A 22,078-nucleotide genomic window follows, 5' to 3' on the forward strand; every position below is an offset into this window, starting at 1 on the left:
GTTTCATTTCAAAGCCATTGTGGTGGTGAATAGAGGCCAAAATATGAAAATTCTGTCAATGTCCCAATATTTATGGACCTGACTGTATCTCTTCTGTGCACATAGAGGGCGATTCAATTGTTTTTTTAGCCACGATAATTAATGAGCGCCCAGTTTTGCTATTCAATTGTTCTGGGTGCTCATTAATTATCGCCCTCTTCGCCCCATATGAGACCAGGTTTAGCCGTGTAAAACGGCTAAACCCGTCTAAAATTCTGGTTAGGGTGCGGTAACTGCGGTTAGCGCATTTCTCACACTTTTCTGCTCGCACCCTCCTGAGTGCGTGCAGGAATGCCAACGCCGGCGGCTATCACGCCCTGACAGTGCAACAATTGAATTGCTCTGTCGGGCTTCTTCAAAAAGAAGCCGCCGGCAAAGCATTTGAATCGCCCTCACAGAATCTAATTGTATCTTTTCCTCCTTTCAATATATAAAAAGCACTTTGCAATCGAGACAAATCCCTGAAGGTCTCACAGTCAATGGTAAGGGGATATCCAGTGTTTGCACATATATATATATATATATATATATATTATATATATATATATATATATATATATATTATATATATATATATATGTCTCCACACTACCCGTGAAAATGCAGGTGTAAATGAAGATATGTAGCTTGTAGCTTAGATGAAATGCAGACTGATGTAGTGAACCCGATTGTTGTGGATCACTAGGAGTCACTGTATCCAGTCCATAAATACAAAGTTGTTCACATATAGGGCTATTGATATTCTCACCCAGTGAAACTGCACACTTTTCTCCACTTCTGCAGCACGATGTAAAGCACTTCTCGACGCATTTTTTCCCGGAGCTCTGTAGCACAGCACTCGGCACAAAGTGCTCCATCTTTAGAGTTGAATAGCAGGGGTAACACTTCCTAGAACGATGATCACGTGCTTGGCTGATAATGAGAGGTGTGCTGGTTCCAATTATATTTTGCAGATATGCATGGGTAAGGGGTAAAAACTAAAAAGAAGTGTACCCCACAAGTCTTTAACGTGTTTCTCTATCAATCATAGTTTTCTCAGAAGGAATTCCTTCTGAAGAAACTATCAGCGATAGCTGAAAGAGCTGAAGAAGACCAATCCACTGTTTTTTCTTTTGGTAGCTCCAATAAAAAATAAATAAATAAAATTTTAGTTTTGTGTCTTGGATCTGTATTTTTTTGGGAAAAACTATAAAAACAGCTAAAATCACAGAATTTGTTTTTTTTTTGTTCCTACACTATTATTAACCTCAATAATATAAATTTCCACTAATTTCCAGTCTATTCTGAACACCTCACACCTCACGATATTGTTTTTAGGCAAAAAGGTTGCACCGAGGTAGCTGGATGACTATGCTAAGCAACACAATTGGGCGGCACAAACACGTGGCCCATCTAGGAGTGGCACTACAGTGGCAGACAGGATGGCAGTTTGAGAAACTAGGCCCCACAGAGTACATACTTGGTGCTGCTACTTTGTTGATGCACGTGCGGCTAAGGCGCACACAAACACAGAAAAAAAAAAATGTTTTCATTTTTTTGGCACTTTGGGGGTTACACTTTCTTTCAACAGACGAGCCGGCCCTTGACTTATGGCACATTTGGTGCTGCTACTTTGTTGATGCACGTGCGGCTAAGGCACACACAAACACAGAAAAATATATTTTTTATTTTTTGGGGCACTTTGGGGGTTACACCACCCTTCAACAGACCAGCCGGCCCTTGACATATGACACAGGCGCACGCTTGGCGCTGCTACTTTGTTGATATATGTGCGGCTAAGGCGCGCCGCACACAAGTCACAAACACAGAAAAATATTATTTTTTTGCGGCACTTTGGGGGTTACACCACCCTTCAACAGACGAGCCAGCCGGCGGTTGACTTGTGACACATGCGCACGTTTGGCGCTGCTAGTTTGTTGATGCACGTGCAGCTAAGAGCACACACAAGTCACAAACACAGAAAAATATATTTTTTTATTTTTCGGAGCACTTTGGGGTTTACACCACCCTTAAACAGACCAGTCTGCCATTGACTTATGACACAGGCGCACGCTTGGCGCTGCTACTTTATTGATGCACATGCAGCTAATGCGCACACAAACAGAAAAAAAAATGTTTTTTTTGCACTTGGGGGGACCATCCCTGATGGACAGAGCACCCTCTGGACAACACTACAGCACCCCTTTAGGACTACAGCCTTTATGGGACAACAGCACTGCACAGCATAGCCCAGCCAGCCCCTATGGACTTTGGACACAGCCACTATGGACAACAGCAGCACCAGCACAGCATCCCCCACCCTCCCTCTATGTACAACACAGTCTTTATGGGACAACAACACTGCACAACACAGCCCAGACAGCCCTATGGACAACAGCAGCACCAGCACAGCAGCCCCCACCCTCTCATCACTGTCCACAGCCGGAGTGAAAAATGGCGCCGACGCGAGGGCCTTTTATAGAATCCAAAACCCGCGAGAATCCGACAGCAGGATGATGACGTTGAGCCTCGATTTCAGATCCAAGCCAGGCGGGAAAACCCAAAGCCAGACTCGGTTGCTGGCTCGGATCGGGGTGGCTCGGGGGAGTTCGGATTTCAGAAATCCGAACCCGCTCATCCCTAATATATATATATATATACATATATATATATTATATACATACAGTATATATATATGTATATATATATATATATATATATATATATATATCATCAACAACAGAGGTTGCTGACAAGAGCAACCTCTGTGCCGAACATAAGATAAAAACAAGAACTCTGGTATTTCAAGAGTTTCTAAATGTCAAAGTAAATTCTGTGCTTGAAATATGATCCTGTGAAATGTAATGATTGATACTGTACTAGAGCTTTTTTTTTAATAGTACTTTTATGCAACTATGAAAATGTTCAGCATTTATGAACACGATTATTACATATACAATTTAAAAATATTTGTACAAATGTAAGGAGAATATTGTACAATTGTTTAAAAGAAAAGAGAATTTTGAAAACAAAACATTTAAAAAATATTTTATAAAATGTTTTATCTATAATAATAGGGCATATTCACTGAATTCTAACATTAACATCAGAATAGTATTGTACATTGTGCATTTGTACTTTAATACATTACAATTTAAATGTTTTCTTTTATTGTGTTTGATAAAAATACAGACAAATCCCTGGCACTGATATTGAGACATGATGCCAGGGGTGATTTTTTTTATTATTACTGTATTAATAATGGAGCAGTTTGTAGATATTATACTGCACATACTGTACACCTGGTCCTCAGCACCAGGTTATTATTTTAACACCTGCTCGACACCTAGCATCAGAATTGGCTTCAGGACGACAGCCTAATGCCATTTACTAGACATTTCACCATAGTTCATAATGTGTATCCAGGGGCAAACGCAGGATTTTTACAAGGGGGTTTCCACACACACATACATGTGTCACATATACCTTGCACACACACATATATACTGTTTATATACACACACACATATATACTGTGTATATACACACACATACATATGTCACACATACCTTACACACTCACAGGGGCATATCTATAATGGGTGCAGGGTGTGCGGGGAACATGGGCCCCTGGGTCTAGGGGGGCCCCGCACCGCACACCCAGCACCCATAATATTACTTACCTCTCCGGAGTCCCACGTCGGCGCGGGGGGTCCGGCTCTGTAAAACGACTGGAAAATGGCTGCAGGTTGTAGACCTGATGAGGATGGGACAAAGCAGGCTGGCACCATGTCATTAGGCCCCTGCCCCTAGTGACAAAATTCCACGATTCACGGCTCAATCGGGAGGGGGCGAAGCCAAATGATGCAATTCAAAAGTAATCAAGTCATATTGGCTCCGCCTCCTCCCAATTGACCCGCGAATTGCGGCATTTAGCTGCTATGGGCGAAGCTTAAGAAGATGGTGCCTGCTCTCCAGTCTGTCAGGGGGAGTTTCTGGGTACTCAGAAACCCCCCCTGCATGCGTTTAATGGTATCACACAGCTCCATATGAGGCCAATAAGCACTTTCCTTATATAGGAAGGGATTTAGTATCTCACTGGGCTCACACATCTTGATATGAAAAATGGTATAGCCACTACAAATGAGTCTGAAATATACTTTTTTGAGGCATAAACTGTAGGTTTTTTTTATAGGATCAACTATATTCCAGCTTAGTGTGATGATACCTGTATATGTAGCAGATATTATGTTTTTTAAAGCCAGATCTTTTTATTAATCTTCCATGTGTTGCTGCTTTTAGGAATCTCATTTAATTAAACAATTCAATATAGTGAACAGGTACAAAGTGTGGTGCTCAGGTAATAAAAAAGATTGGGACCCCTGAGATGACCACAGTTTTGCCAATATAGTAGGTGCCCATTATACCAAAACTGCAAAAGTTATAAAACTAACATGAATAAAATGCATCCTAATGCTCTTGTTCATCATTTTATTAAATCAAATTAAAGTATTTTCTTATTTTTTGATGTGTAATGGATAATCCATATGAAAATTACAATATTCTAATTTCTTCAAAGAAGTTCGCATATAAGAAAATAGAAATAAAACAGAATCCACTTAAGAAAAAAAAATAAACTTTCAATATGCCTATAAATAAAGATCCGTGTACTGATTATGAATAACAACCACAAAATGATCAAAAGCTATGAATACCAGGGTCGAAGTCCCGGGAATGCTGACCCAGGTTGACCCTTTCACACAGAAGAAATACCCGGGAGGTTGACCCTTTCACACAGAAGAAATACCCGGGTTGATCGGCAAATTATTGGGTCCAAATGCATTACCCAGCAATTTGCTTTTCTGTGTGAAGGAGGGTACAGGCTGGGACCAACAAAAAACCTGTGCATCAAATGTCAGGTAAAAGCTGAGGTTCTTCTGTGTGAAAGTGGTATCATTATATCAAAATTTGGATGCACCATTTCATGACAATAGTTTAATGTACCACGTACTTGTTAAACATGAATTGTTTATGGGGGATGAATATACTGTGCAGAACCTTACTAAGCTTTGCCAAAATCACGCAAAAGACCCCTATGTCTTAGACCACAGTATTAGATACAGTGGCGTGCCATGTTATAGGCTATTTATAATGTGTGAGTTCTCTCAAAACATGTCTGTTGTTCTATATGAAATATGCCAACTTTGCACTATTGAAGATGCAGTACAGTGGTTGACGATAGTGCAAAAATACTGTACACTCACGAAAAACCTTAGCACTAGATCTGGTAGAGAGGTTGTGCTCAGAGAGCAAAGCTACAGTAAATAAAGACAAATGTGTATGTTACTATGCAACACTGTAAGCACCATACATACCTGGGACATTGGTGAATGAGATTGTGTTATTCCTACTGATACCATTTCTGGTTTGAAAGGATCAAAGTCCAGATCTAGCAAAGATTCTTCTTTCTTCTCTTCTACAATTTCATTCTTTAAAGATAAATATGAAATGATCAATCTTAAACCCAACTGTCTACATACCCATCTACTGTAGAGCATGTGTGTCTGTACTGCTGCAAAAATGGGGTAAATAACATGATTCATCTGGTAATCATAGAGTCTGTACATAATGGGGCTGATGCAAATGAGTACTAGCTAGCTCGCATAGAATATCTTGTGTCAATTCGCACCACGCATGCACAAATGCATAAATGCTTGTTTGCAGAACTGCATGCATATAGCAGATAGTATCCAGACAGCCAGAGAGGTGGAACATATGGTGGCAGGGGGATTTCTCATAGGCAGAGTACAATATGTGTTCATGCAAATGCAAACATATGAAAACTGCGGAAAAGACATATTTAAGCAGGGCCGTCGAGACATACTGATGGCCAGGGTTAAAAACACTGCGTATGGCCATACCTCCTCCTTAAAATATTTACTAAAAAGATTATGTGTTGGCCGAGGTGGGACATTCCTGCTCTCCAAGACAAACCTGGGCCCGAATAACCAGTACCCTCCCCATCCATTCTCAGTGCCCCTGCATAGAAGCCAGAGAAAGACATTTAACTTATAGGTGGTCAGGGGACAGGCATGTAGCAGATAATGATGATAGTCACTGGCACTGGGGAACTGCTTGTGGTTAGCTGTTTGCGGACACTTCGCTGGCACTGATTGGTGCTTTCTTTGTCACTCAGGCATAGTAATGCTTTTGTGAGTATGTTTATGTTAAGCAATTTTTTTTTTTGCATATGCGAGTTGCAGCTGATGTATTAAAGGTTTTTGTAGTTTAATTGATGCCTAATAGCGAATATGTTTGATGACATTTAACAAGTGGCTTACAGTACAAAATGAGCGAGGAGAAGAGCAAGAATGAAAACAAATATAAAGACAATGGGGCATATTTATTATTGGGACTTAGACCAGATAATTATAATTTCTTGCCACAACTATTCGCTAAGAAATTAAGATTTAAATGTGTTAAGATACACCCGCAGGAACAGGGACTCACGATCCCTTCACTACTTCTTTGGGCGCCGTGCGCACTACTGTGTGTGTGTGGTCTGCTGAGAGTGCTCGGTACTTTTTGCAATATGTAACCCATAGGGTGCAACAGCTAACGCCATCTTCAGATGGTGTGAAAGCCCCCATACATCAGCAATTGTTTGCTGCAATCATGCAATTTGCAATCAATTGTGTATAATTGCCACAATCGATTGAAAAAGGGAAAGATTTTTATACACAATCGATTGCAAATTGCACGATTGCTGCAATCAATTGCTGATGTATGGGGGCCTTAGCTACAGGGGGACAGGTGCCAAGCTCCGGAATGCATCATATTCCACCACTCCTTCTGATTTTTCTTCAAATTTGCTACTTTAATCTGCTACTATATACAAATGCTTTTGCAGTAAAAATAGGGAATTTATGCACTCGCTACTATTGGTGGAGCATCTTAGACATGCTAAGCATATCGTGCCATATGAAGCAAAAAAGGAAAGGTGTGTGAGGGCACATCTGTATATATATCTCCATTAGGTCTAATATTGTACACATGCACATTAAACAGCAACATTTTATGTGGTATTTTGTGTCTATGAATATAGCATAACATGCAGTTTTACAAAATACAGACATGGTTTTGTATACACTATCACCTACCTGTGAAGGGGTCGTCACATTGATCTCAGGGACAAAATTGTCTTCGAAGAAGCTAATAATGTTTTCTTGTTGTAGTTCTTTAGATGGAGTGAGTTTGGGTAATGGTGGTACAGGAGGGCCTTTTCTCAGCTAGCAATATAAGGAAATTAGATTAAATATGTAATATTCTTAAGCAGGTGTAATCAATATCTAACAATCATGTTTCAATCAGATTAATTATTTGACCATAATAATCTCTGATCTATTTATACAGTATAAATTACACAGAATTCAGTTTGACACAGTGCACCATGAGCATTCTGCAGAATGACAAAGCAAACGCAAAAAAACTGAAAGAGTATATACCCGGAACGCTGCACCAAAATATTGTCTAAAATTACCTTCAGGCTGTGTGTATAAGGTGTATATGAAACATAACTGAATTTTATGTATGTACACAAACTTTGTTTGAGCCGCAAAATTATTGAAAATATTTTATAAAATTACCTGCAGGCTGTGTGTATAAGGTGTATATAACACATACATGCATTATGTGTGTATATTTGGGTCCCATTCCCAAGATATTTCATTATGATATGCAAATATTCCAAAGTACGGAGTATTCCGTTATCCAAAATACCTCTGGTCTCAAGCATTTTGGATATCGGAGACTCAACCTGTAGTTTGATGTTATAATGAATTTATTTGTTAGACAGGACAAGTCTATTGCCTAATCTCTGTAATGAGAGCATGTTTTAAAGACTTCTAGAAAAGTTAAATTTGGGATTACAGTCTTGAATAATCAACCAAAAAATACTTTCCAAAAAATGCTAAAAATAAAATAAAATAAATGCAATACTATTGTAAAATATAAAAACACAGGAATTCTAAGTGATCTTATTCAAATCAGAGGGGACTATACTACTACAAGATAATACTGAACCTTTTGAGGAATCGGTCATTTATTTATTGTGTTTATCTATATTAGTATTTCTGAAATGTAACAAGTGCTGAATGCAAACAAAGCAAAACTAGAACCAGGAGACAGACCTGTGCAGGCAATCATACATTACAGTATTACATTTGCATTGACTTACTGCTAGACTATGCCCTTTTCTATCACATGATGCTACAAAAAATCTTGTATACTCTCTCATCATCTCCCACCTTTACTACTATAACCTTTTGCTACTAGAAATCAACCTATCACCAATCTATCCTTGATTCAGTCCGTTTTAAATGCTATCACTGCTCCATATCTGCTACACCACTTTGCAAATACCTCTACACTGGCTCCCTGAGTCCTCTAAAAGCTAATTCAAATAACTTACCCTTACCTAAAAAAACCACACTACCCCTTCATACATCTCAGATCTCATATAAATATACACCCCCTATCCCCACTTCTCATTCCTGCTTACGAGACATCTCATGTCACCTGCGGAATTCTCTACCAGGTCCAGTCAGATCACAGCCTTCAAATCATTAAAACCCCATCCATTTATTAGAGCTCACCCCACTTCCACCTACAGTATCCAGTTGTGTCCTCTTCCAATTATAGTGTAAGCTTTCTCATAAGCAGGGCCCTCCTTGCCATTTGTTTTCAAGTCTGCAATTATTTTGTATAACAAGTATGTCCCTGTTCTATGTATATCCTATTTTTCTACTCTGCGGCACTGCTGAACGCTGTGTGACCTCACATCCATACTAATAATAATAACAGGGAACAATTTGTCTCACAATTTATTCCTGCCAGACAGAAATTGCTGTGCAAATGGTAAACTTCCGGTCTTCCTCTTTGTGACAAAAATACCGAGACCAAGATGCAGATATATGATGCACTACTGCACAGACATAAACACAGACTCTGTACTACTACACAGATGCTGCTCTTCTGCACACAGACATTGAACACTAGATGAATGCTTCCATACATTTTAAGAGAAAAACCAAAACACAGATATAACCTGATGTCCTCGTAAACAATAAAATTAACCCCATAATGTTAGGTCCTAAATAAAGTAATATAGTAGAGGAACCTATGGAGAAATGTACTAATTGGCCTTGATGGCTATTGAATCTGCTGTCCACTGATGGTTGTTTTGACATCCAAACAACTGGATATACTGATCAGTGGTTTGGAGGTGCTTTTAAACCCACTGACGATGCACAGTGGATTTTAAATGGCCAAACGGCCAGCAGATCATTGAAATCCTTGGTAACTGAAAGTGATATACCATTACAACAGGCGAGAACCTGCTTCCTCTCCCCATACAATATTACAATAAAATGTTTTAGCAGAACAATGTAAAAAAATTAAATACTGCCCCTATTATATTATTAATAAATATAGTGTTTTCATTTTTACATTAAAAAATCTTAGTGCCCCCTATAAATTATTATAAGTATTTTTGCCCCCCACAAAAATAGTGTCTTTTTAGTGTGCATCAGAGATTAGAGACCACATCATCTATTTTTTTTTAAGCCATAGTGGATTACGTCAGAATAAGGTAGAAGAAAAATAAAGGAAAGTAATATAGGGCTTCTGTAACAGGACAGAATGTTTGGGGGAGTAATTAAGCAATATAAAAATAAAGTATGGAGGACACAATATTTTAGTGTAAAAAGGGGAACGTTATTATACATTTATAAATGAAATGAGGCACTGTTGTATCATCTTTATTATTATAGTGAAGGTACTATATTGATTAATAATATAAAAGGGGCACTTTATTTATTACTAGCTGGGATACCCAGCATTGCCCGGGTTGAAGACCGGACCCTGAATTACACCTGCAGCTAGGGGCGTAACTAGTTATTTGAAGGCCTCATACGATAGCAAAAGTTTGTAAGGGCCCCTAGGCACCACCCAAATGGTGAAAAATTTATACAACACATATAACTTTGATAAGAAAGATGGGCCTCCCTCAGTTCTGGGCCCCATAGCAGCTGCACCCCTTGCACCTATGGTAGTTACACCCATGTCTGCAGCCTTAATTTGTTTACATTGTCCTCGCCTATAGCACCATTCCATTGTTCCTGAAAAGGACCACACTGTTTGCTAACATGTATGCAAACAGTGTAACTACTGTGGGTGCAAGGGGTGTGGCTGCTATGGTGTGGCTGCTATGGTGCCCAAGCTACCTCTGTGACACGCCACTACCCCTGCACCCAGTCATGCACACAAAGTGGGCCTGTCCAGTAAGGGCCGCCGAGGGGGACCCGGGTGTCAGCAATGTTGATTTGGTGCCGGCCCGCCAGCTGATTACGGCAGGCAGACATGAAGAGACAGCACCGCTAGTCGCGAGGCAATCAGAGCCCACGGCGGCAGCCAATCAGCAGTGGCGGCTCCTGATTGGCTGCCGGTCCACGAGCTCATATTGACTGGCAACCGGCGCCAGATTCAAATTGTGCCACCACTGTCTGTCCATGTCTGCTGCTGCCTGCTGGTTTGCCAGATGTAATTAGCTGGTGGCCCGGTACCAAAGCCACACCTGCTGGCTGTTGATGACACACAGGGGGAGGCGAGACACTTCTGGAGGGACTTGGGGAGGTGAGTTGCTGGGGTGGGGGCTCTGTGTGGCATAACATAAATGGGCTCTGTGTAGCATAACATGAATGGTGTCTGTGTGGAGGCAAATGTATGTGTTTTTCTTACCTCTGGGGAGGCCCTTTAAAGATCTTGCGTCCTTGCATGTAAACACAGATGTCTGACTAATATATACTGTCACTAACTCTGGATTTAATTTGAACTTGCATGAGTTATAAAGTTTGACACTTGCTCAGACTCTGAGGTTAAAAGGATACTTTTGTAGCTTTCACACAGGACTTTGGCAGACTGCCAATTTTCACTTGAGCCATCCCCAGAACCTGTGTAATTTAAGAGTGTCCCCATTTTTAAGGATTGTGTGACTGTGCGGCTCTGAGAAAGTTAAAACTTAGGCAAAAAACTTATCCTGGTCAAACTACACTACCATGCCAGATTTGGTGTAGATAGGTCCAAAACTCTAGCTGTGCATAAAGGACAAACAGACAGACAGACTTTCTTGCTTATTATATAGAAAATATAACAATAGAGGAAACTATATCAGTCGATGTCCTTTTTTATGAAACCTTGCAACTTGCCTTTATTTAGTAAGTGATTGATGAGTATTCACGAATGAGAGATACTGGTCCCATGAATTCTTTATGATTGTAAAACATGTCAAATATTTGAAAAATCTTCTCATTACTTGTATACAACAATAATGTGTAATTTCCTGTGAATATGTCTATTTGCCTGTTAAATCCTGATGTCTATGCACAGTCCTCACTTGTCTTGATAAAGGCTCTGAATTGAGCTGAAAATGATCGACCTGAGGTTATGTTAAGATTTTTATCCTGTGTTTGTCCATGCAGACTTTGAAGTAATCCACCATCTACCTGTCTTTTTATTGATTCGGATTCCTTTTTTCTGTCCAAATGGGTGGTTTGCCCGGTCTGCATGGTAATTTTTTATCAATTATTTTTATATCTTTTTTATATGCTCATTTTTATTTATAATGGACTTCTGTTTATAAATACATTTTTGGAATACATCGTACTGCTTCTACTGGATTTATCTGCCTAAACCTAGTTTATTTTCATGGAACCAGAATGGTTATAAAGAAACCCAGATAGGAGGAGATCTGCACCTATTGATGTAAGTGCGGTACGCTTATTGCCGAACACTTAAAGAAATCTTTATATACCTTTATTTATAACTGTAAAAGTGAGTTTGGGTACGCCTGCTTTTTTATATAATTCCTTGGAACGAATGCTGTATGTGGTTGGGAAAAGAAAAGATACCTTTATATACTTCACATCAGGTGTCTTATTGTGAGTTGGGTATGCCAAGATGATCATTTGGAACTAATTAAGAATTACTACTGATGAATTAAAAGCTCTTACTAACTAAATACAGTCTATCAAACAGTGGGGCAGATGTATGAATCTCTGGGAAGTGATAAAGTGGAGAGTGATAATCGACCAACCAATCAGTTCACAACTGTCATGGTACAGGTTGTGTTTAAAAATATGACAGCTAGGAGATGATTGGTTGGTCGTTTATCACTCTCAACTTTATCACTTTCCAGAGCTTCATACATCTGCCCCAATACCACCTATTGTATTCTTTATGCTTTTCGTTTCTATGCACTGGAATATTATCACGGTTGAATTGGAGAGGAGCAAAGGAGGAAGAACATTACTTATCAACAGACCTCTCGATAAAAAGGGACGTATTGTATTCCTTATTATGATATTTATTGGAATTATATTATATGTTTTAGCACCTTTTCCTGTGTATCCCTATCTAAAAAAAATCAATTCTGTCCTTGCAATGTTTGTGCCAGCTTGCACATCACCCTCACTTTTTTTGTTCGGCTGGTCTTTGCAGCATTTGTTTACTGATTTTGAAAACGGACCCTTTATAAATCTGACGGTCCAGGGAAAAATCTGGACAGTGATGTACAGTACAGTGTTGGATTTAAAAAAATAGTGTATTTTATGGTGGTTGTGCCTTTTGTTATATGCCAAAAGAACAGCGGTTTTGATAAACCACCCTTTAGTATGGATTCTAGTTATCATCCCGGCGGTCGGGATGCCAGCGCTCAGAATACCGGTGCCGGAATCCCAACAGCAGTTGGAATCCCGGCACCAGAATCCCGACTGCATCTATTAGGTTTAGGCAGAGGGCTAGGTTTAGGGTTAAGTGTTAGTGTTAGGCACTGGGGGGAGGATTAGGGTTAGGATGCTGGGGGATATGGTTAGGGTTAGGCTGCATTAGGCTGTGGGAAAGCTAGTTTAGGGGTTAGGGTTAGGACACTTACCTTATTGGGTCAAGATTCTTACTATCCGGATGCTGCTGTAAGCATTGTGACCGTGATATCATGACCGCTGGGACCCCATATCCAACCCATTAGTATATCCCCCCCACCTTATTTTCAGAATATTCAAGCTGAATCAAGTGTCTGTATTTTGGGAAAATAAGAGCTGTGGTTTAAAACTTTTTATCTCTTTATTAATAACACTTGGCCACATGCTATTGTGTTACACCTGAATAACTTGCAGGAAGAGAAAAAGTTTTTGTCTGTTCAATGAGGGAGGGGTCCTTCTAGCTAGGTATCATACTTTTCAATAATAAATTGTGATATCATTTTTATATTAGAAGTTTATATTTTGGCATATCAATTATCTATATGACAACTTCTCATCGTTTTTGTTCTATATATGACTAATGATGATAATCCCCCATTATTTCTACTTTATTTACAATTTCTTAAGCTGCCAGGGTCTTCTGCAACTTGTAGTCCTAAACACAAAATATAATGAATTTATAATTTTTCAAATTACTGTCCCTTACTGTTGCATTCTATTATCCACAGAGGTTGGTATTCCATAGGAGCGGAGCAGGCCATGCTGACCTGGCTGCGAATAGAGTACCTTATGACAGATGGATACTACCAATATGCGGGTCTCTCAGTTATAGTCTAACCAGTCTAACCCTGGCATTAGCAATATCCATTAAGTTGATGAAAATTAACTTAAATGAGACTATATAAAGATCAGTGGTACCCCTTATGCAGCCCCCCATTATTTCCCCTTATACAGTGCCCCCAGTAGTAGTCCCCCTTATGCAAGACCCCATTAGTTCCCCTTATATGGTGCCCCTAGTAGTGGTCCCCCTTATACAGTGCCCCCAGTAGTGGTCCCTCTTATGCAGTGCCCCTTATATAGTGCCCCCAGTAGTACTCCCCTCCCATGCAGTGCCCCCAGTAGTGGCACTCCCTGTGCAGTGCCCTTTATATAGTGCCCTCAGTAGTAGTCCCACCCTATGCAGTGCCCCCAGTAGCGGTGCCCCCTATGCAGTGCCCTTTATATAGTGGCCCCCAGTAGTAGTCCCCCCCTATGTAGTGTCCCCAGTAGTAGTCCCCCCTATTCAGTGACCCTTATACAGTGCCCCCTGTAGTGGTCCTCCCTATTTAGTGCTCCCAGTGCAGTGCCCCGTGTGCCCCTAGTAGTAACCACCTTATATAGTGCCCCCAATAGTAGCCCCCCCAGTAGTAGTCCCCAGTAGAGATCCCCCTCCTGATGCAGTGCCCCCATTAGTAGTCCCCCCCCAGTAGAGGTCCCCCCATAGTGCACTCACCCTCCCTCCGATGCAGTGAAGTCAAATATAAGTTAAAAAAAAAAACTTACCTGAATCCCCGCTCCGGTTCCAGCTCCTGCTCCCGCCGCGGTCCGCACGTCAGTCCTCCTGGGCTGGCGCGATCTGCATTATGGGAGAGACATCATGAGGTCTCTCCCATTACCCACTGCAGGAGCTGGAGGGAGGAGCTCATGAGTGAGCTCCAGCCCGGCTCTTGCAGTGGGCGCAGCAGCCAATGAGAGTCTGTCTAACTCTCATTGGCTGCTGATTAACACACACATCGCTGCCGCCCAGCCTGAGCCCTTCTCCCACCCTCCGCCTGGCACTATTGGGTAAGCGCTCAGGGGGAGAGAAGGGGCTCGGCTGTGCAGCACATGACGGCGCTGAGCGCAGGGAAGCCTAGCGCCAATCCTGTGTAAATGCGTGGTGCTAAGTGCACTCACTGCGGTCGGCACTACACGGGCTACCTAGGACAGGCCGGTACAATGGCTGGCGGTGCCCTCCGCGCCGCTGTTCCTACGGCGCCCAGGGTATGAGCCTCGGCAGCCCTGACCTAGTTACACCACTGCAAACAGGGCAGAGCAGTAGTAGATGAAATGGAGCAAAGACTGCTTTACACTAATGCTGGGTATAGACATCTGTCCAATCTGACTGGTAGGAATAAAAACCTGGTTATCTATGGGATCAAAATGACAGTCAACCATATGGTGGTAAACACTGGAAAACGGACAAAAAACAATTGTTCAAATTTGCGTACATTTGTTTGATTTAACCAATTTGTCTGAACAACCATTTTTGTTTTCCAGTGCTTGTAAGCAAATGGTCGATTGTTATTTGCTCCCATATACTACCAGATTTTCATTCCAACCAGCCAGATTGGACAGATATCTGATAGATAATTGTATAGTGTATGTCCAGCATAAGGAAATAAATTCTGAAGCTTCAAACAGAACCTACATATCTCCATATAGATATTTTTGATTGTAACAAAGTGAGTAAAGCTATTTATTTCTCACAGATCCATACTTAGAAATGTAGTGTCAATGCACATTACAATGCATTTAACACCTTTGAAATGCATATTAAATACCATTTGGTTTTGATATATGTTTATACTTGAAAAAAAATTAACAGGCTTAAGAAAATGCATCAAAAAGGACAGTGTGCATGTAGGCTAAGATGGTGCGGTTGTAGGGAGTATTCACAAGATACCAGGAACTTAACAGACTGCAGTGCTATAAATCAGGCTTATTAGCATAATGCATTGATAAGTGAGGAACAGAACATATGGGAACCATAAACATGTCCTAAAAACAGCACATGAAATAATATCCAAAAGATAAAATATATATTTTTTGAAGCTGAGCATTTATTATACAATGTCTAATAGCAGATCATAAACAAAATAGAAAGAAAAGGGGGATTAGCAGCTACTGAAATAAAGCAGCACTATATTCTAAAATGTTTTAATATTCAACTAAAGTAATAATGCAACTCACCAAATCTAACTCAGAAAACTTGGTAAGGGAAAGAGCAATCACATATTAATAAATACTCCTACATAATGCACTACAGAAATATTCTTGTCACAAAAGTCATGGATTACCAGCAGGGGGGCTGATTCTGTCACATGGAGTTCTCTTCACGGACAGGAACTGGGTGGTAACAAAGCAAACAATGGGACCGCCCTGATTTGTAGGCACGTCATGGGAGTGGGCATGTACCAAAAGCTCTGCGCGATTCTGAGTTGTGATTACATGGAAGGGAAGACTGTTACTGATGGATCTCTTGAACCCAGCATGGGGCTGGTGCAAGTTCCGCTTGCACGTGCACGATCCCCAGCATTAATTGAATGGATATTTGCATTAGAATAAAGTAGTAAAACAGGTTTCCATGGCTGCTCGCAATTACAGCCACTTTGCGTGTGAGTCAGAATCAGCCCCATAATGTGCACATTGTACATTACTGTATATTATAATACATAATAATATTTAGCATAGGTTTTACATGCCCTGCTTATATGTTCCTATTTTCTAATAAGTTATAGGGCTTTATTCTCAACAAGACTTTTCTCCGTATACATTACAAAGCTTTTTACAGTATATTGATTTGGGAATGGGGGACGGGAACAGGCATGTAGTGCTGGAGAGGCAGCTTTAGATGAGAACAGGTGGCATGTTTATTTTGAGGATAAAAGGAGGATGGACCATATTTTGCTTTATTTTAAATGAGGAAAAAATCCATGTTAGGGAAAAGTCTCTGGTGAGCATCATTACAGCACTTTGCAGCTGGGGACGTAACCTTGCAATGTTGTGTATTATAAAACTTCTATTTAAAAGTCACTTTGTATTTTAGTACTGTAGAATGTCCCTTAACTAGGTAGGACATTGTATGAAACTATGAATGAGTGAGTTTCAGAAGGGAATGGTGACATAATAGACTCGTTGTGAAAGGCTCTCTAGTTCCAAAGCTATTCTGTTCAGGATAATTCAGGCCATAAAACATGTTATTGGGATATACTGTATCTGCTTTAAGCTCAAGAAGGACCTGAATATATTATGTTACTATTGCAATGCATTTACTATATAGTAGGTAATGGGTGAGAGCAAAATATGAAGCAAACATTTGCTGTTCCACTTGATATCCCTTAAGGTTGCGTATCCACTATACGAGAGTGGAACGACTGTACGATTATAACATTGTAATCGTTCATTATACTGTACAGTGGATATTGTGCCCACACTGAACAATATGTTGTTCAGTGCAGGCACCCTCCCTCATCCCCGAACATACACAACCTGTGGATATCGTCAGGTTGGCCTGCATGTTCAGGCGATGGCAAATGCCGACAACAACCAGCAGGAACGTGCATCGCTGGTCATTTTTTCAATTTTACAGCACGATTAATGAGCGATTAATGAGCGATTGAACGATTACGATGTCGTAATCGTTCAATCGCTCATTTTTCTCGTCTAGTGGATTTGCAACTTAAGTTTTATTAACATAACACTTTGGTATTTTATATTAAATAATAAGCCTAAAATATGCATTACTTTTGGAATGGAAGAAATCATAGTAGTAGTAAGAGGGGGAAAGAAGGCAATAGTACTGAAAACGGGTTTGACAGTTTGTTCTGTTGTTTGGAAGCAACAAAGAAAAGACTTTGATATTTTGGGAGAAGCTATGGCTATAGATTGGAGCTGCAATTTTGGCTAATTGTAGTGCAAACCAAATATATTTTTACAGCTAAACACATGAGAGAGGAACGTTGTTGTAATATTTCTTCTGCATGAAATATCCTTGATTCATTTGAGCAAGCCTTACTACATTGCCCATCTCTTGTGTATAAGATATCTTACTACCAAAAAAAGGAGAATAATAATAACCCTCCTTACAGGGACTTATTAATATCCAACCATCCAGGTAACAGGTGCCAATCATTTTAACATCGGTATATAGAGAAGGTGGCCAAGTCAGGTGATAATAAACCTTATAAGTAAGAAACTAGCTCATTTTAATTCTAACTCAATTGGCAGCATTAAATAGACAGTATGGTTATATTTTTCACAGTTTGAAATTCTACATACCTGCGAAGGAGATTTAGGCCGTGCTGGTGCAGGCGACGAGACCGGTGCTAATGTATGATTGGGACTTGCTATCGGGCTAGGTATCTGGGGCACCTCTTCAGGTGGAGATGGGGTCTTTGAAATGCGGAGTGGTCCAGAATCACTAAAGGGAAAGAAAGAGATAGGTGTGAGATAGATGTGAGGTAAACGACTAGTGAAAAATATGTTTATTTAGCTTTAAGCAGCTTTTTTCTAATTCTGCAGTGTGGTGAATGTGATCATTCCTAAGCTAATTCACTATAACATACATGGTGATTATAATGCAAATATACTTTAGAACTATTTTTAAGATAAATGATGTGTAATAATTTATATGTAATTGTCTTGAAGTAGTGCACAAATAGGAGTTATTTATGCTTTAAAATATCTGATTTTCTTCTCATTAACCAAAAGGAGGGAATTACTAAAGAGCAGTTTGCTCAAACAACAGATTTTCATGGGATTTAATGTGCAGTTTGTAAACTGTACTAATTACTATTGGAAAGTCTGAACATCACATCACATAATCACTACTACAAGACTTTGCATTTGCAGGTAGAAGATCACTCTGGAATACAAACTGTCTCAAGTAACAAGCGACAGTTTGCTAAACCACATGGCAGACCTTCTCAACCGTGTCAAATGGGGGCATTTCACAACAGTGGAACGCTCCACTTCTATGTACATCTTTACAATGCACATTTTTAGATAAGATTCAGCAGTGTTATTGGAAAAATGTAAGTCTGTTACAAAGTGCCAAAGCTTCGTGCAGTAATAAAAAGAGGGTGTACTTATTATACTCTATCAGCAAGCATGTTCTAGCAGGAACTTTACAGAACACTAAACTACGTCTCCATTTCTTTACGCATGATTGAGAAATTGCATTCAATCATACTTGAAAAGCACAACTAACGTGCTTTTACCTAGGGCTTTGCCAATCCACTCACCATCGGTTTCTGTGGCAGTATTAAAGAAATACAATTATTTTTGGTTAAAATAAATGTCAGTATTTTCCAAAAAGGCTGTATAGTATATTGTACAAATTAGACATGTACTGTAATATATCTGCACATTTTGCATTGTTATACAAGACTAAAACTAATATTTTTTTTTGCACAACATAAAGGGAAACAATGTATCTCTCTTCCATGAAAACAATAGGAGTGAAGTAAAATTCTCTAGAGTCCAGCCAATAAAGAAAAACAACATAGGAATATGCAGGAATGTATATGTTTAATGAGGACAACAACTTCTATCTGACTACAGTTCCAAACAAAAAGGATTTATCAAGATTTAGGAACATTATCAGAAAGCAATCTAGAGAAACTGGAGATGCGGAAAATGTGCTCGGAGTACCGTGATGAAAGGATATGGTTCCTATTAGCAAATCGTGTAATTATAGTACAGCAATTCAAAAAAGACCAGATGATTAGCAAGAGACTATAGGAGAATATGAGGGCTCCCAAAACTTCCAATATTGTTGGGCTTGTCATGATTAACATTTTGTATGTTTTCCAGTACATACACCATACCTAAATGTTGCCTGGAATAGGAGAGTATTATATTAGGAAATGATGTAAGGGAAGATTAAATAAATTCCATATCCTGTTTCACTTGTAGTAAAATGATTCTACCAAGTTGATTCTGTTTCAGTTGTAGGAAGAGGATTCCACTCAATATATCAGTTGTAGGAAGAGGATTCCACTTAATGTATCAGTTGTAGGAAGAGGATTCCACTTAATGTTTCAGTTGTAGGAAGAGGATTCCACTTAATGCTTCAGTTGTAGGAAGAGGATTCCACTTAATGCTTCAGTTGTAGGAAGAGGATTCCACTCAATGTATCAGTTGTAGGAAGAGGATTCCACTTAATGTATCAGTTGTAGGAAGAGGATTCCACTTAATGTTTCAGTTGTAGGAAGAGGATTCCACTTAATGCTTCAGTTGTAGGAAGAGGATTCCACTTAATGCTTCAGTTGTAGGAAGAGGATTCCACTTAATGCTTCAGTTGTAGGAAGAGGATTCCACTTAATGCTTCAGTTGTAGGAAGAGGATTCCACTTAATGTTTCAGTTGTAGAAAAAGGATTCCATTTAATGCTTCAGTTGTAGGAAGAGTATTCCACTTAATGTATCAGTTGTAGGAAGAGGATTCCACTTAATGTTTCAGTTGTAGGAAGAGGATTCCACTTAATGTTTCAGTTGTAGGAAGAGGATTCCACTTAATGTTTCAGTTGTAGGAAGAGGATTCCACTTAATGTTTCAGTTGTAGGAAAAGGATTCCAATTAATGTTTCAGTTGTAGGAAGAGGATTCCACTTAATGTTCTATTTTGAAATGTTAGCTTCTGATAGAGTTATGAAATTACATTTAAATAATTAAACTAGATATTTCCTTTGCAGCTCAAGCAATTCTGCAGCTCTTAATCAATTAAAAATACAGGGAAATAAGGTTTCTATGTACAGAATAAAACATCAAAATGTGGAATTATTAATTATTTTCATTTTAAAATGTCAAACACCTCTAATTCTAATCTATAACAGTTATGTGAGATGTACATGGAAAATTAATTGGCATTTATTATCATCCATAACATCGTACTATTTTTTATCTAATCTGCATATAGTTACCCACCTTGGTGCTCCTTGAATAGTAAAGGCCTTATCAGCATGTTGGTCTCCTAATTTGGTCATAACCTCATACAATTTGTGACAAAGCTATCAAGAGATCAAAATAGAAAAAAATACATTAATGTATTTAAAGGAACATAATGTACAGTACACAGATATTAGCATAGTTACACTGTAGTGGAATCATTTCAATCTTATCTAGTCTCATCCATTTATCCATTCTCTCTTTTACCCCATTCTCCTCTATGTGGTCTCATTTGAGGTATTCATAAAGGCTTTAACGCAAATGACTCAGTGTAAAGAACCCAGTGGCACATCGCTGCTCCTGCTGAAAAACTGTTAAAAAATAAAGAAAAAAATCCAGTTGGTGGATGTGGGTGTGGGATGGCTGCTTAAGATTAAGATTATCAGGGTCAGCCCCGGCCTATAGGGGGAGGCCCAAATGTGAGTTCTGCGTGGCAGGCAGCTTGCTCTCTATCATTGCAGAACTGGGGCTCGGTGCAGCTCATGGGCACATTAGTATGTAGCCAGAGCCACACTGGTGTGTACACTCCCTAAACTATCAGCCCCAATCTCTCTCTAAATACATAACAACAGAAAACTGTTAGAATTATGTGATCAAAAAAGTCTAGGAATCCAATTTAAATACAAATGATTTATGGCAGGATGTGTGCCAGTTTGGCAGCTGGTAATCATCATGCTGCCATGATGATGGGCCTATAGTTATGTGAAGACCTGAAGCTGCAGTTCTATCTGCCCCATTGTTAATCTGGCCCTGGACAGCACCAGTGTGAAGTAACCATTTCCGCATACCAATACACCAATGCACCGGACAATGACTTTGATTTAAACATTGCATTTTCTGACCATCCAAGTGTGTTATCTACCAGTTTGTTATTATTGCACTATTGAAGTAAAAGTATATGCACCTCCCTTCTGTTGTGTACTTATAATTCTTAGCTCAAGCAAAAGATTGAACTTGTGCAAATTATTGTCATTAATTATATAATAGCAGCACATCACCTTCTTTTGTAATTCTTGGGCCCTTTTTCAGCATAAAAAATTATATTTCCTGACATAGCTATACTATTTGGCTGTTCTATTTCTGTTTTGCTACTTTTTTGGCTCTTCATAGCTTATATGCATTATAACCCCTTAGGGTGAGCACAGCTAGCCAGGGATATTTTAAGCTGTAGGAGCCCATGTGTTGAGGGGCATCCCCATACTTGTTCCTGGTGGCACCTTCTTTCCAGTGGTATATTCTAAGAGATGGAACATAAACAGGAGCTAGCAAAGACTCCATGCCACCATTCTGAATACACGGCCAAAAAGATGGTACCACTGGGGGCAACTATGGGGAAGCACCATATGGACACACTAGAGAATCTCTCCATGGCCCATAGTCCCGTGTGCACCACACAAACTGCACCCATTATAGATATGCCACTACAGTCCATGGACTTTTGTAGGACTGAGCTTCCACTGGCTAAAGACAGCTATACATAGTTTATTATAAGTACATGT

General features: G+C 39.6%; 1 protein-coding gene across 1 annotated transcript in view; it reads right to left on the reverse strand.

The window, feature by feature from the left end:
* Window positions 1-22,078, reverse strand: part of AMPH (amphiphysin) — a 289,944-nt gene that overhangs the window by 39,939 nt on the left and 227,927 nt on the right. Inside the window, exons 9-12 of the mRNA XM_088478141.1 lie at window positions 20,559-20,641; window positions 17,913-18,054; window positions 7,179-7,307; window positions 5,394-5,507 (exon numbers count right to left, since the gene is read on the reverse strand). Of these exons, the coding sequence (XP_088334267.1) occupies window positions 5,394-5,507; window positions 7,179-7,307; window positions 17,913-18,054; window positions 20,559-20,641 (468 nt within the window). The remainder of the gene's footprint in view (window positions 1-5,393; window positions 5,508-7,178; window positions 7,308-17,912; window positions 18,055-20,558; window positions 20,642-22,078) is intronic.

Source organism: Taudactylus pleione, unplaced genomic scaffold, assembly GCF_031769625.1.
Source record: "Taudactylus pleione unplaced genomic scaffold, aTauple2 ptg000208l, whole genome shotgun sequence".
NCBI classification, from domain to species: Eukaryota; Metazoa; Chordata; class Amphibia; order Anura; family Myobatrachidae; genus Taudactylus; species Taudactylus pleione.